This window comes from Balaenoptera musculus, chromosome 7, assembly GCF_009873245.2.
Source record: "Balaenoptera musculus isolate JJ_BM4_2016_0621 chromosome 7, mBalMus1.pri.v3, whole genome shotgun sequence".
NCBI lineage: Eukaryota > Metazoa > Chordata > Mammalia > Artiodactyla > Balaenopteridae > Balaenoptera > Balaenoptera musculus.
The window spans coordinates 16,619,894-16,633,091 of NC_045791.1; the positions used below are offsets into that span (position 1 = coordinate 16,619,894).

Sequence of the window (13,198 nt, forward strand, 5' to 3'; positions counted from 1 at the left end):
GTAATTTAATGCAGATTTTTACCTCAGATTTGTTTTTAAACTTGATAATTTTATTCTTCCATCTGTTTAATAAAATGAATATTTTCCGATTTTCAGAACCTGGCGTATTTAAATTTTAAACACAATTATAAAATTAATTCTAATTACTACTTATGGTTCAAATTCTGTTCTAATTTGGGGCCAGAACTATCCCAGTTTTGGAGGCAATTTGAAACATTGCTTATTTTTATACTATATGATTTGGGAAAGATTATTTTATAGACTATGAGTAACCTAATGTAAAGTATGTATGATTTATTTTAATGCATTTGTGTAAAATCATATGCATATTCTACTTATAGTATGTACTTCTATTTCAGTAACAATACATGAAAAATTCAGATCTGTCCTTGTGCAAACAAATATTTGGTGGTTCTTTTTTTTCCGGCCGCACCACGCAGCATGCGGGATCTTAGTTCCCTGACCAGGGATCAGACCCGCGCCCCCTGCGATAGAAGTGCTGAGTCTTAACCACTGGACCGCCAGGGAAGTCCCAACAAGTATTTGATTTCTAAAGGTTCCTTTTATTCAAACATTTGCACTCATTCTTTCATGCCGGAGTCTCCAAGATGTATCTCAGGTATTTGACAAAGCAGATCTTCCTGTAGAGCAACGAAAGAGCGGGAGCCGCGCACATGATGCAGCTGGAGACGAGGAGGACAAAGAAGGGCCCTGCTTTTCCTTTTCTTCCTGCCGTTGCTCCCATTGCAGGACGTGACCGGGAGCTTGGGACTTGGAGCCTCCGGATGTCAACTCTTCCGAGCTAGAGAGCAGAGGTCAAGCAGGCCCAGGGCTGGCATAGGCACTGAGTAGCTGGCTTGTGTTTGGAGGCCTGATTGTGTGGAAAACACGTATCTTTAAACAGCAGAATCACAGTACGTGAAGATGTCACAGTACAAGAAATACTCTGAAGCCAGGATTGGTTTTGTCCATCTCAGGCCCACTCCAGAAAGAGGATTTGGGGGAAAATGCCTGCCCTGGACTTCTGTAATCATTCCCAGCCCTCCCCCTCTACTTCCCACCGCCATCCTTTCCCTTTTCCTCTGCTCCTCAAAAATGTGGCTGCCTTAAAGCCAAACATAAAAATAGAACATGAAAAGTATTTTTTAGTGACTGAGAGGATGAGAGCTAAAGCATTCAGGATAGTGTATTCACGGAAGTGTTGAAAAAGACGAACTAAGAACAATAATTTCTTAATATCTTGGAAGACTCATGAAAGACTGAAAATAGAATCTTAAGGAGATAGTGTTCTCAAAACTTTGCTCTAATTATTTGAAACTCTTCATCTTAATTATTTTGAAAAGTCATTAAGCATTTGTCAATTCTAACCATTAGAGATAAAATTTTAAACTGGTTCATTAATCATAGGATCATTGTTTTACAGTTGGAAGGGTCTCTAGAGAGTTTCTAGTGACAGAATTAGGATGGCCATGTGTCCCAGTTTGTGGAGGACAGTCTCAGTTTACATCTTGTTGTCCTGGTATAATCATTAATAGTGCTCCAATAAAGAATGTAATTTATATTCAGTCAATTATATGGCCACCCTAATGTACTCCAAGTTTCCTGACAACTAGGCTGCTGACAAATTTCACATTCTTTGACTCCCAATCTAGTGTTTTTTACTCTAGACCTGTGTGCTTGCATAAAGGAAGCCATATGAGCCAGCAATCTTGGGTCTTTTGGTCAGGATGTTAACTCCTACCTTGAATCAGTTTTCCTCCTGGAGTAGAATGCTAGGATACTTCACAGAGGTAAGTGAAGAGCCAGATTATCCGGTTTGCTCTATTGGCCCAAATTTTCCTTCCTGGGGCCATAAACCAGTTATTATTATTAAGAAACAGATTAACAAGCAAATTTTTATTTTTATTTTTCAGGTTTATTGAGGTATAATTGACAAAATAAATTGTAATATGTAATATGATGATTTGATACACGTATACATTGTGAAAGGATTTCCACTATAAAGTTAATTAACACATCCATCACCTCACATACTTACTTTATTTATTTTTTGCTCAGAAAGCTTAAGATCTACTCTCAGCAAATTTCAATTATACCATAAAGTATTCTCAACTATAGTCACCATGCTATACATTAGATCCTTAGAACTTTGCTCACTTTATACCTGAAAGTTTGTGCCCTTTTACCAAGCGCTCCTCATCTCCCCCAACCCCCAGCCCATGGCAACTACTATTCTACTCTCTGTTTCTAGAAGTTTGACTTTCTCCTTTTTAGATTCCACATGTAAGTGGTACCATGCAGTACGTCTTATTTCACTTAGCATAATGCCTTCCAGGTTCATCCATGTTGCAAAGGGCAGGATTTCCTTCTTCTTAAAGTCTGAATAATATTATATATTATAAATGTATATTACATATATATTATATTATATATATCATATATATATATATGCTCTTCTTTATCCATTTGTATGTCGACATTTAGGTTTACCTTGGCTATTGTGAATAATGCTGCAATGAACATGGCAGTACAGATATCGATTTGAGATAATGATTTTGTTTTCTTAGGATATATGCCCAGAAGTGGGATTGTTGGATTATATGGTAGTTTTGTTTTTTAATTTATTGGGGAACCTGTTTACTATTTTCCATAGTGGCTGCTATACCATTTTACATTCCTGCTAACAGTGTACAAGGGTTTCCTTTTTTCCACATATTTACCAGCTTTTGTTATCTCTTGTCTTTTTTATAAAAGTCATCAGGCTGTGAGGTGATATTGCAGTTTTGATCTGTATTTCCCTGATGATTAGTGATGCTGAGTTTCTTTTCATATACCAATTGGACACTTGTATGTCTTCTTTGGAAAAATGTCTATTCAAGTCCTTTGCCCATTTTAAAATTAGATTATTTGATTTCTTTTGCTATTGAGTTGTATGAGTTCCTTATATATTTTGGATATTAACTCCTTATTGATATGTGGTTTGCAAATATTTTCTCCGATTCTATAGGTTACCTTTACATTTTGTTGATGTTTTCCTTTGCTGTGCAAGAGCTTTTTAGTTTTGATTTGATCCCAGTTGTTTATTTTCGCTTTTGTTGCTTTTGCTTTTGGTGTCAAATCCAAAAATTTCATTCTTTTGCATATGGATATCCAGTTTCCCCAACACCATTTATTGAAGAGACTATCCTTTCCTCATTGTGTATTCTTGGTGCCTTTGTCAAAAATTAATTGACTAGATGTGTATGGGTTTGCTTCTCTTCTGGGCACTCTATTCTGTTTCATTGATCTATGTGTCTGTTTTTATGCCAGTGACATACTGTTTTGATTACTATTGCTTTGTAATATAGTTTGAAATCAAGAAATATGATGCCTCCAGCTTTGATCTTTTTGCTCAAGACTGCTTTAGCTATTCAGGGTCTTTTGTGGTTCCAGATGAATTTAGCATTGATTTTTCTGTTTCTGTGAAAAATGACATTGGAATTTTGGTAGAGATTGCATTGCATCCATAGATCACTTTGGATAAGGATGGACAATTAATTTTTCCAATCCATGAATATGGACTATCTTTCCAATTATTTGTATCTTCTTCAATTTCTTTCATCAGTCTTTTATAGTTTTTAGCATATAGATCATTCACCTCCTTGTTAAATTTATTCCTAAGTATTTTTACCATCTTTGATGTTATTGTAAATGGGATTTTTTCCCTTAATTTCTCTTTCTTTTTAAATTTTTTTTTTCACTTATTTATTATTTATTTATTATTTATTTTTGGCTGTGTTGGGTCTTCGTTTCTGTGCGAGGGCTTTCTCTAGTTGTGGCAAGCGGAGGCCACTCTTCATCGCGGTGCACGGGCCTCTCACTATCGCGGCCTCTCCTGTTGTGGAGCACAGGCTCCAGAAGCGCAGGCTAAGTAGTTGTGGCTCACGGGCCTAGTTGCTCCGCGGCATGTGGGATCTTCCCAGACCAGGGCTCGAACCCGTGTCCCCTGCATTGGCAAGCAGATTCTCAACCACTGCGCCACCAGGGAAGCCCTAATTTCTCTTTCTGATGGTTCATTGTTACTGAATAGAAATACAACTGATTTTTTTTTTAATTTATTTAGTTTTGGCTGTGTTGGGTCTTCGTTTCTGTGCAAGGGCTTTCTCTAATTGCGGCGAGCGGGGGCCACTCTTCATCACGGTGCGTGGGCCTCATTATCACGGCCTCTCTTGTTGCGGAGCACAGGCTCCAGACGTGCAGGCTCAGTAGTTGTGGCTCACGGGCCTAGTTGCTCCGTGGCATGTGGGATCTTCCCAGACCAGGGCTCGAACCTGTGTCCCCTGCATTGGCATGCAGATTCTCAACCACTGCACCACCAGGGAAGCCCACAACTGATTTTTGTATATTGATTTTTATGTATTAATTTTTGTACTCAGTGACTTTACTGAATGCATTTATCAGTTCTAACAGTTTTTTTATGGAATCTTTAGGTTTTTTTTTTTTATATATGAGATCATGTCGTCTACAAACGTAGACAGTTTTACTTCTTCCTTTCTGATTTGGATGTCATTTTATTTCTTTTTCTTCCCTGATTTATCTGACTAGGACTTCTGGTACTATGTTAAATAGAAGTGCTAAGAGTAGGCATCCTTGTCTTGTTCCTGATCTTAGAAGAAAAGCCTTTAGCTTTTCATTGTTGAGTATGGAGTTAGCTGTGGGGTTGTCATGTGGGGTACATTCCTTCTATACTTAATTTGTTGAGAGATTTTTTTTTTTTTAAATGTAAGGTGGAGTTCATGGGTTTTTTTAAATATAAACTTTATTTATTTATTTATTTATTATTATTATTTGGCTGTGTTGGGTCTTCGTTTCTGTGCGAGGGCTTTCTCTAGTTGTGGCAAGCGGGGGCCACTCTTCATCGCGGTGCACGGGCCTCTCACTCTTGCGGCCTCTTTTGTTGCGGAGCACAGGCTCCAGATGCGCAGGCTCAGTAGTTGTGGCTCACGGGCCTAGTCGCTCCACGGCATGTGGGATCTTCCCAGACCAGGGCTTGAACCCGTGTCCCCTGCATTGGCAGGCAGATTCTCAACCACTGCGCCACCAAGGAAGCCCTTGTTGAGAGTTTTTAATCATGAATGGGTGTTGGATTTTGTCAGATGCTTTTTCTGCATCTATTTAGACAATCATATAATTTTTATCCTTCATTCTGTTAATGTGGTGTATCATATTTATTGATTGGCATATGTTGTACCATCCTTGCATCTCAGAGATAAATCCCACTTGATCGTGGTGTTTGATTCTTTTAATGTGCTGTTGAATTTAGTTTGCTAATATTTTGTTGAGGATTTTTGCATCTTTGTTTATCAAAGATATTGGCCAAGGAAATTTTCTTGTAGAGGCCTTTTCTGTCTTTGGTGTCAGGGTAATGCTGGCCTCCTAAAATGAGTTTAGAAGTGTTCCCTTCTCTTCCATCTTTTGGAAGAGTTTGAGAAGGATAAGCATTATTTCTTTTTAACTGTTTGGCAAAATTCACCAGCAAAGCCTTCTGGTCCTGCACTTTTCTTTATTGGGAGGTTTTGATTACTGATTCAGTCTTCTTATTAGTAATTGGTCTGTTCAGATTTTCTGTTTCTTCATGAATCAGTCTTAGTAGGAATGGATCCATTTCTTCTAGACTGTCCAGTTTGTTGGCATGTAATTGTTCATAGAAGTCTCTTATGCTCCTTAGTAGTTCTGTGGTATCAGTTGTAATGTCTCCTTTTGTTTCTGATTTTAATCATTTGAGTCTTCTCTCTTTTTTTTTAGTCCGGCTAAAGGTTTGTCAATTTTGTTTGTCTTAGTTTCATTGATCTTTCCTGTTATGTTTCTAATCTATTTATGTTGGCTCTGAACTTTGTTATTTCCTTCCTTCTACTAACTTTGGGTTTAGTTTGTTCTTTATTTAGTTTCCTTCAGGTGTAAAGTTAACTTGTTTATTTAAGATCTTTCTTTTTTCTTAATATAGGCATTTAATACTATAAAATTCTTGTTTAGAACTGCTTTTGCATCCCATAAGTTTTGGTGTGTTGTGTTTTTGTTTTTGTTTAAAGATATTTTTTGATTGCCCTTTTGATTTCTTCCTTGATCCATTCAGGAACATGTTTCTTAATCTTCACATATTTGTGAATTTTTCAATTTTCCTCTTGTTATTGATTTCTAGTTTTAAACCACTGTGGTCACAAAAGATGCTTGCTAAAATTTCAGTGTACTTAAATTTGTTAACACTTGTTTTATGGCCTAACATATGACCGATCCTGGAGAATATTCTGTGTGTGCTTGAGAAGAGTATGTATTCTTCTGCTTTTGGATGAAATGTTCTGTATATGTCTGTTATGTTCATCTTTAACATGTAGTTTAAGTCCAGTTTGCTTACTGACTTTCTGTTTGAATGATCTCTCCATTGTCTAAAGGGGGATATTGAAGTCCCCTGCAGCTATTGAGTTGATATCTATTCAATTGGATGTTGGGCACATTAATATTTATAATTGTTATATCCTTCTTGATGAATTGATCACCTAATCATTATATAATGACCTTCTTTGCCTCTTTTTACAGTTTTTCACTTAAAGTCTATTTTGTCTGATGTAAATATAGTTACCCTGCTCTCTTTTGGTTCCCATCTGCATGGAATAGCTTTTTTCCCATCCATTCACTTTCAGTCTATGTGTATCTTTAAAACTGAAGTGAGTCTCTTTTCAGCAGCATTTATGTGGGTCTTATCATTATTATAATTTTAAAATCCATTCAGCCACTCTATATCTTTTGACTGGAGAATTTAGTTTACTTACATCTAAAGTAATTTTTGATATGTATGGACTTACTATTGCTATTTTGTTAATTGTTTTCTGGCTTTTTTTGTAGTTCCTTTGTTCCTTTCTTGCTCTCTTCTTTCATGATTTGATGATTTTCTGTAATTGTATGCTTTGCTTCCTTTCTTCTTATCTTTTTTTGTATCTACTGTAGGTTTTCACTTTGTGGTTATCATAACAACTTCACATGCATACAAAGGCTCTCCATATGCTTACTCTCCCTCCCACATTTTATGTTTTTGATGTTACAAATTGCATCTCTTTAAATTATGTATCCATTAACAAATTATTGTAGCTGTAGTTATTTTTAATGCTTTTTTCTCTTATCCTTTATACTAGAGTTATAAGTGATTTATACATCATCATTGCAATATTAGAATATTCTGAATTTACATATATATTTACCTCTACCAGTGAGTTTTATGCTTTTGTATATTTTCATGTTACTAATTAGCATCCTTTTGTTTCAGCTTGAAGAACTCCCTTAAACATTTCTTATAAGGCCAATCTAGTGGTAATGGACTCCTTCAGCTTGTGTTTGTCTGGGAAATCTTTATCTCCTCTTTAATTCTGAAGGATAAGTTGGCTAGAATATTCTTGGTTGGCAGTTTTTTTCTTTCAGCATCTTAAATATGTCATCCCACTCTCTTCTGGTCTACAAGGTTTCTGCTGAAAAATCCAATGATAGTCTTATGGAGGTTCTTCAGCTCCCTGATGCAGGCTAACTGGAAGCCTGACCTTCAGGCAGCAGCTGGGAAAGTCAGGACATTAGCTATGCAGTCTAGCCCCTATCAGGGAGAAACCAAGAGCTGGGTGTTTTTGCTTAGTCTGTGCCAAGCCAGAGGGGAAAGTCGCTGGTAGTGCTTGTGCACCTATATAGAACGGCCTGTTGTTTTTTTCATTTTGTTTTGTTGTTTTTGTTTTTTTTGCTGCATTGGGTGTTTATTGCTGTGTGCAGGCTTTCTCTAGTTGCAGTGAGCGGGTGCTACTCTTTGTTGTGGTGCACTTCTGTGGAGGGGAAGTCAGGAGCCTCTTTATCTAGCCTTCTCGGTGATGTCCTCCATGTGACATTCTTAAGGGGCCTTTGGGCTGCTCACACCTTCCTCTTGTTTGAGCATCTCCACTTGAATCTTGCCACACACATTTAGTTTTAAATTGGCATTGAGGAGAAACATCTGGAATCAAATCTAGCCACAAAGACCCAAATCACCCCAAGAGCTAAGGGAATCTAAAATATACAACAGGTACTGCTTTCATAAAAGATTAAGAAAAAACCTTAGCAGGTAAGTAACTATACCTTCAAACCAAAAAATAGCAGGTAATCATGCTTTAGTTAAATGATCAACTACTACATCATCTCTAAGTGTCTGTACTATTCCAGAATGACCTGGACCCTAATCAAGATGACGAGTCCCTTAAAAAAATATGACTTTGGTGGGTGCATTTAAAAATTGCTTTAATGAGAGAGCAGTTATCACTTCCTCGGCCAGGAAACATTTCTGGTATATACCCCAAAAGAATGCAAATAGTTAAGCCTAATACAGAATGATAAACTCTGTGAGCCTATGTAGGCAAAGAGCCTTACAAGTAATTTATTTGGTGAGCAGTGTGGAGAATGTGATCAGGTGCTTTAAGAAACATCAATTATGAAACTTCTATAAATATGATGGAGAGAAAAAGAAGCCTGGCCTTGACCATCAGCATTAGTCTGAGCTGCACTAAACCCAATCTGAAAAAAAAATCCCAGAAGTTCAACCAAGAATGCATTGAAGTATTTCAACCATCAAATTAAGGACATAACTATGAGACCTTTTCTTTTGGGTGCTAATTCAGGACTATTAGCCCTATTTTCTTGGACAGTGTTGAGAAACCACTCAATCTTGGATGTACCTGTGTAAACCTGAATTTTCAACTCAGATCTTTTTCTTTCCTGACACTTATTTTAGATGGATTACTTAAGCATACCTGCATGAAACTATTTCTTAATTCAAGTCCTGCTGAATACCAGCGTCCCATGAGATTAACTCAGTGGGCGTTCCAAAACAAAACAAAACATAAAACCAAAAGCTGATTCCATGGTTGAATAAATTGGGAAATATGCTTATGTGTTCCTGCTTTCACTGCAGGATCATGTGAAAGATTTAATATCCTATGTAAATAATGACTTCCTAGAAAGGTTGGGGTCCAATTTGCAGTCTTCTTCAAACTTATTTGATCACTGATCCCCCCCATAAACTCTTACTTTTTTTTTTTTTTAATAAATTTATTTATTTATTTTTGGCTGCTTTGGGTCTTTGTTGCTGCGCACGTGCTTTCTCTAATTGTGGCGAGCGGAGTCTGCTCTTCGTTGTGCATGGACTTTTCGTTGCGGTGGCTTCTCTTGTTGCAGAGCACAGGCTCTTGGCGCACTGGCTTTAGTAGTTGTGGTGCGCGGGCTCAGTAGTTGTGGCTCACGGGCCCTAGAGCGCAGGCTCAGTAGTTGTGGCGCATGGGCTTAATTGCTCTGCGATATGTGGGATCTTCCCGGACCAGGGCTCAAACCTGTGTCCCCTGCATTGGCAGGCTGATTCTTAACCACTAACCACCCAACCCTTGCTTTTTTGGCTAAACATTTATCCGTGCGTGTAGAGATGTTTCTGTTCCACGGAATATGGTTTAGAAATTGCTGCTGTTGAAGATAGCAAATGACTGACAAGAGGTCAGGAATCTTTATGCATTTTTGTGTCGTTTGAGTTTTTGGTAGAAGAAATGTTTCCCCTCCTGTGACAATGATGGGGCTGAATACATGGCGTGTTTTCCTAGCACAGGTGGCCAATTTGAGGTGCTCTGGCAAACAACGTGGTGTCCCTAATAAGTACAGAGTATTTTTACCTTCCGCTTAGAGTAAAACCTCATACAGCATGAAATGGATAAGCAGTTCAAAACTAATGTCTCCTATACTTTTTTTTTACATGATAAATATTTTTATTTTTAAACAGTGAATTGCACATCTTTCATATAAAAGATGAGATTCTAGCCTCTGTTTTTAAAAAATTATACTTGCTAATACTATCTTTACATTTTTTACAGAAGCTAATTTTCTCTAAATTTGCAGCTTCATTCCATAGCTTTTATAGACTCATAATCTTGAATATATTTCCAGTATCCTTTAAAAAATAAATTCATACAAGATAATTTTAACACAATAAAACTTAACAGGTTACAGCACAACTGCCTAGCCTTCCAGCTACCACTGAATACTTTTCCAGTACAGAGAAGCCAACATGTTGGAGTAATTAATTCTCTGTATTTACCTTTACTAAAAAGAGGTTTTTGGTAGTGAGAACAAATAATCTCTCATTTGTTGCTTGAAAGCCTAAAATAGGATCACTGGTTTCTAGGCTTGCTACTTGCTGCTTAGCAACCTGCCCTACTTGCCTGCTTTCCTTCCTATTGTAAAGTACAGTGGACATGGGAGTGGGCTGACGATAGTTGAAAACTCGTTGAAGGCACTCGCAAAGGGCTGCATAAGAATAATTTGGAGCACAGGCAAAAAAATTTTTGTCTCTCTTTGATGCTTGGACGTAGCCTAAAGCATTGAAAATTGCGATATGCTCCCACGTGTCGTCTTGGTTGCTGGAGTGTGGTTGCCAGAGTAGGGCATCAACATCATGGCGCAAACAGAAGCAGGGCGTTTCTTTCTTTTTTTTTTTTTTTATTATTTTTTAACATCTTTATTGGAGTCTAATTGCTTTACAATGGTGTGTTAGTTTCTGCTTTATAACAAAGTGAATCAGTTATACATATACATATGTTCCCATATCTCTTCCCTCCTGCATCTCCCTCCCTCCCACCCTCCCTATCCCACCCCTCTAGGTGGTCACAAAGCACCGAGCTGATCTCCCTGTGCTATGCGGTTGCTTCCCACTAGCTATCTATTTTACGTTTGGTAGTGTATATGTGTCCATGCCACTCTCTCACTTTGTCACATCTTACCCTTCCCCCTCCCCGTGTCCTCAAGTCCATTCTCTAGTAGGTCTGTGTCTTTATTCCCGTCTTGCCACTAGGTTCTTCATGACCTTTTTTTTCCCTTAGATTCCATATATATGTGTTAGCATACTGTATTTGTTTTTCTCTTTCTGACTTACTTCACTCTGTATGACAGACTCTAACTCCATCCACCTCACTACAAATAACTCCATTTCGTTTCTTTTTATGGCTGAGTAATATTCCATTGTATATATGTGAGGGCATTTCTTTAGGATCCACTATGACAGAGAAAAGGTACTGGTTGCTTCCAAGATTCACCCACTTATATGGCAATCCTTTCTTCTCCCCATGTTCAGATGAACCAGCTCTCCTATCCAATCTCTCCTTGGTGGTACCTGTTTTTCCTTGGATTTCAAGCTAGTTGATTGCCCTGTAACCTCAGATCTCACATGAGTAGTTTTTAATGTACCGCCATCAAATCTGCATAAACTGGAGCTCTCTTCAAAGAAAATATCACATTCTTCTAACTAACTCTTGAGCATTACAAGGAGGTTTATCTTTATCTGGATTTGGATTCAGTTCATCAGAGGTCAAATGCATCAAACGTTCAGCTATTGCAGCACATTGAGCTGTCTCATAAATTCCCCGTTTATCACCGACCACTAGTTCTGGCCATGTCAGTCCTTCATTCTTCTTAATCAAGGAAATCTCCAAGCTATTTTTCTCTTTAATTATCCATACACTGCTTTCATGATCCATAGATGAATAGAGATTTCCTTCCAGAAACCTCTGACCCTTCAGCACAACGTTGACATGATCAGGCAAAAACTGTATTTGAATGTCTTCCTTAGTACAGTCTTCTGGAAGCAGTATTGTTACTGTCAAATCATCTTCAGTCTGTTGCCAGTAATACAGAGGTTCTTTGATTTTCTCTGACATGTCTTCATCCTTACTTTCTTCAAGATCTTGACCAACTTGAACAAATGTAAAGGACTTGTAGGAGACAATCATTAGACCATTCCCATCGGGCTCAAAAGCGACATAATGGGGCACTGACTTTCCACGGAGAATATTATGCTTAGTAATTTCATATTTTTTATTATCTTTATTTTTCTTATTAATAGTGACCCACTCCAAGGAAACATAGAAACCACTTCCTTCCATATCCAATTCCTCTTTCTCTGTTCGAAGAAGCAGCATAGTTATCGAATGTTCTTCAGCTTTCAGCAATGAGATACTGTGAATTATGATAAAAGGACGCCCAAGCTCTACATTAAACATAATCTCCCATTTTTCAGAAGCACTATTTCCATGTTCACCTGTTCCAATGAGATACAATCTTCCAGTTCCATCTGACAAGGTAACCCAAGTAGAAGATGTGAAATGGATGGATGCGCAAAGGCGATTATCATATGCTGTCAAATCTGTAGGAAGTCGAAACACCTCTCGTGGTTTTCCTAAGGCAGTGTCCAGCATCACTGTTTTTTGTTTGTTTGTTTGTTTGTTTTTTTATTTATTTTTTTGGCTGTGTTGGGTCTTCGTTTCTGTGCGAGGGCTTTCTCCAGTTGCGGCAAGCGGGGGCCACTCTTCATCGCGGTGCGCGGGCCTCTCACTGTCGCGGCCTCTCCCGTTGCGGAGCACAGGTTCCAGATGCGCAGGCTCAGTAGTTGTGGCACATGGGCTTAGTTGCTCCGCGGCATGTGGGATCTTCCCAGACCAGGGCTGGAACCCGTGTCCCCTGCATTGGCAGGCAGAGTCTCCACCACTGCGCCACCAGGGAAGCCCAAGCATCACTGTTAAATTCATAATTCTTCCAACGTTATCAACGTAGTAGACACTGTCTTGATACCATGAATCACAATGTAGGTAATTATACATTCCAAAAGCATGCATGTGTTCCAGTGTATACTGATCATCTCGAAGTTTTACTTCTGCCACAGACAAGGCGAGGAGCTGCCACTGTTCCCACTAGGCAGACCAGAGAAAACTCCTGATTCATAGGCAGAGTACACAGAAAAGTCTTGTCTCAGTGGTGAGGAATAATCAGACATAGACTGAGCATTTCTCCAGACAAGCCTGCATCAAGCTCCAGCTGGTAACAGGGCAGCGGCTCGAGGGAGAGCTTATAACCCTCGAAGCAGGGATCCAACAGAGGTCTCTTCATCCGCAGGGAGCAATTAGCGGCCACCTCCATCGCCTTCCAGGGTCCTAACGTGAGAATTAATAAAGTTCGTGTTGAAAGGTCCGCGCTTCCCGCGTATCACCGTGGCTGGGAGGCAGCGTGGTTCCCATCCCTGTCTCCTGTACTTTTAAAATTAGATTCAATGAAAGAAATTAGATTCAGAAAAACCTGAAGAACCATTGCAATTACTGCCAAAATGTTTCAGAAGGCATTAGGTTAA

General features: G+C 38.6%; 1 protein-coding gene across 1 annotated transcript; it reads right to left on the minus strand.

Annotated features, from left to right (window-relative positions):
* Nucleotides 1-10,102: 10,102 nt before the first annotated feature.
* LOC118897805 (nudC domain-containing protein 1-like) lies at nucleotides 10,103-12,990 on the minus strand. The gene is given in 6 exon segments (XM_036857145.1): nucleotides 10,103-10,499; nucleotides 11,059-11,117; nucleotides 11,246-11,323; nucleotides 11,325-12,274; nucleotides 12,566-12,736; nucleotides 12,873-12,990. Coding segments are annotated over 6 exon segments (1,773 nt in total).
* Between the last annotated feature and the right edge of the window lie 208 nt (nucleotides 12,991-13,198).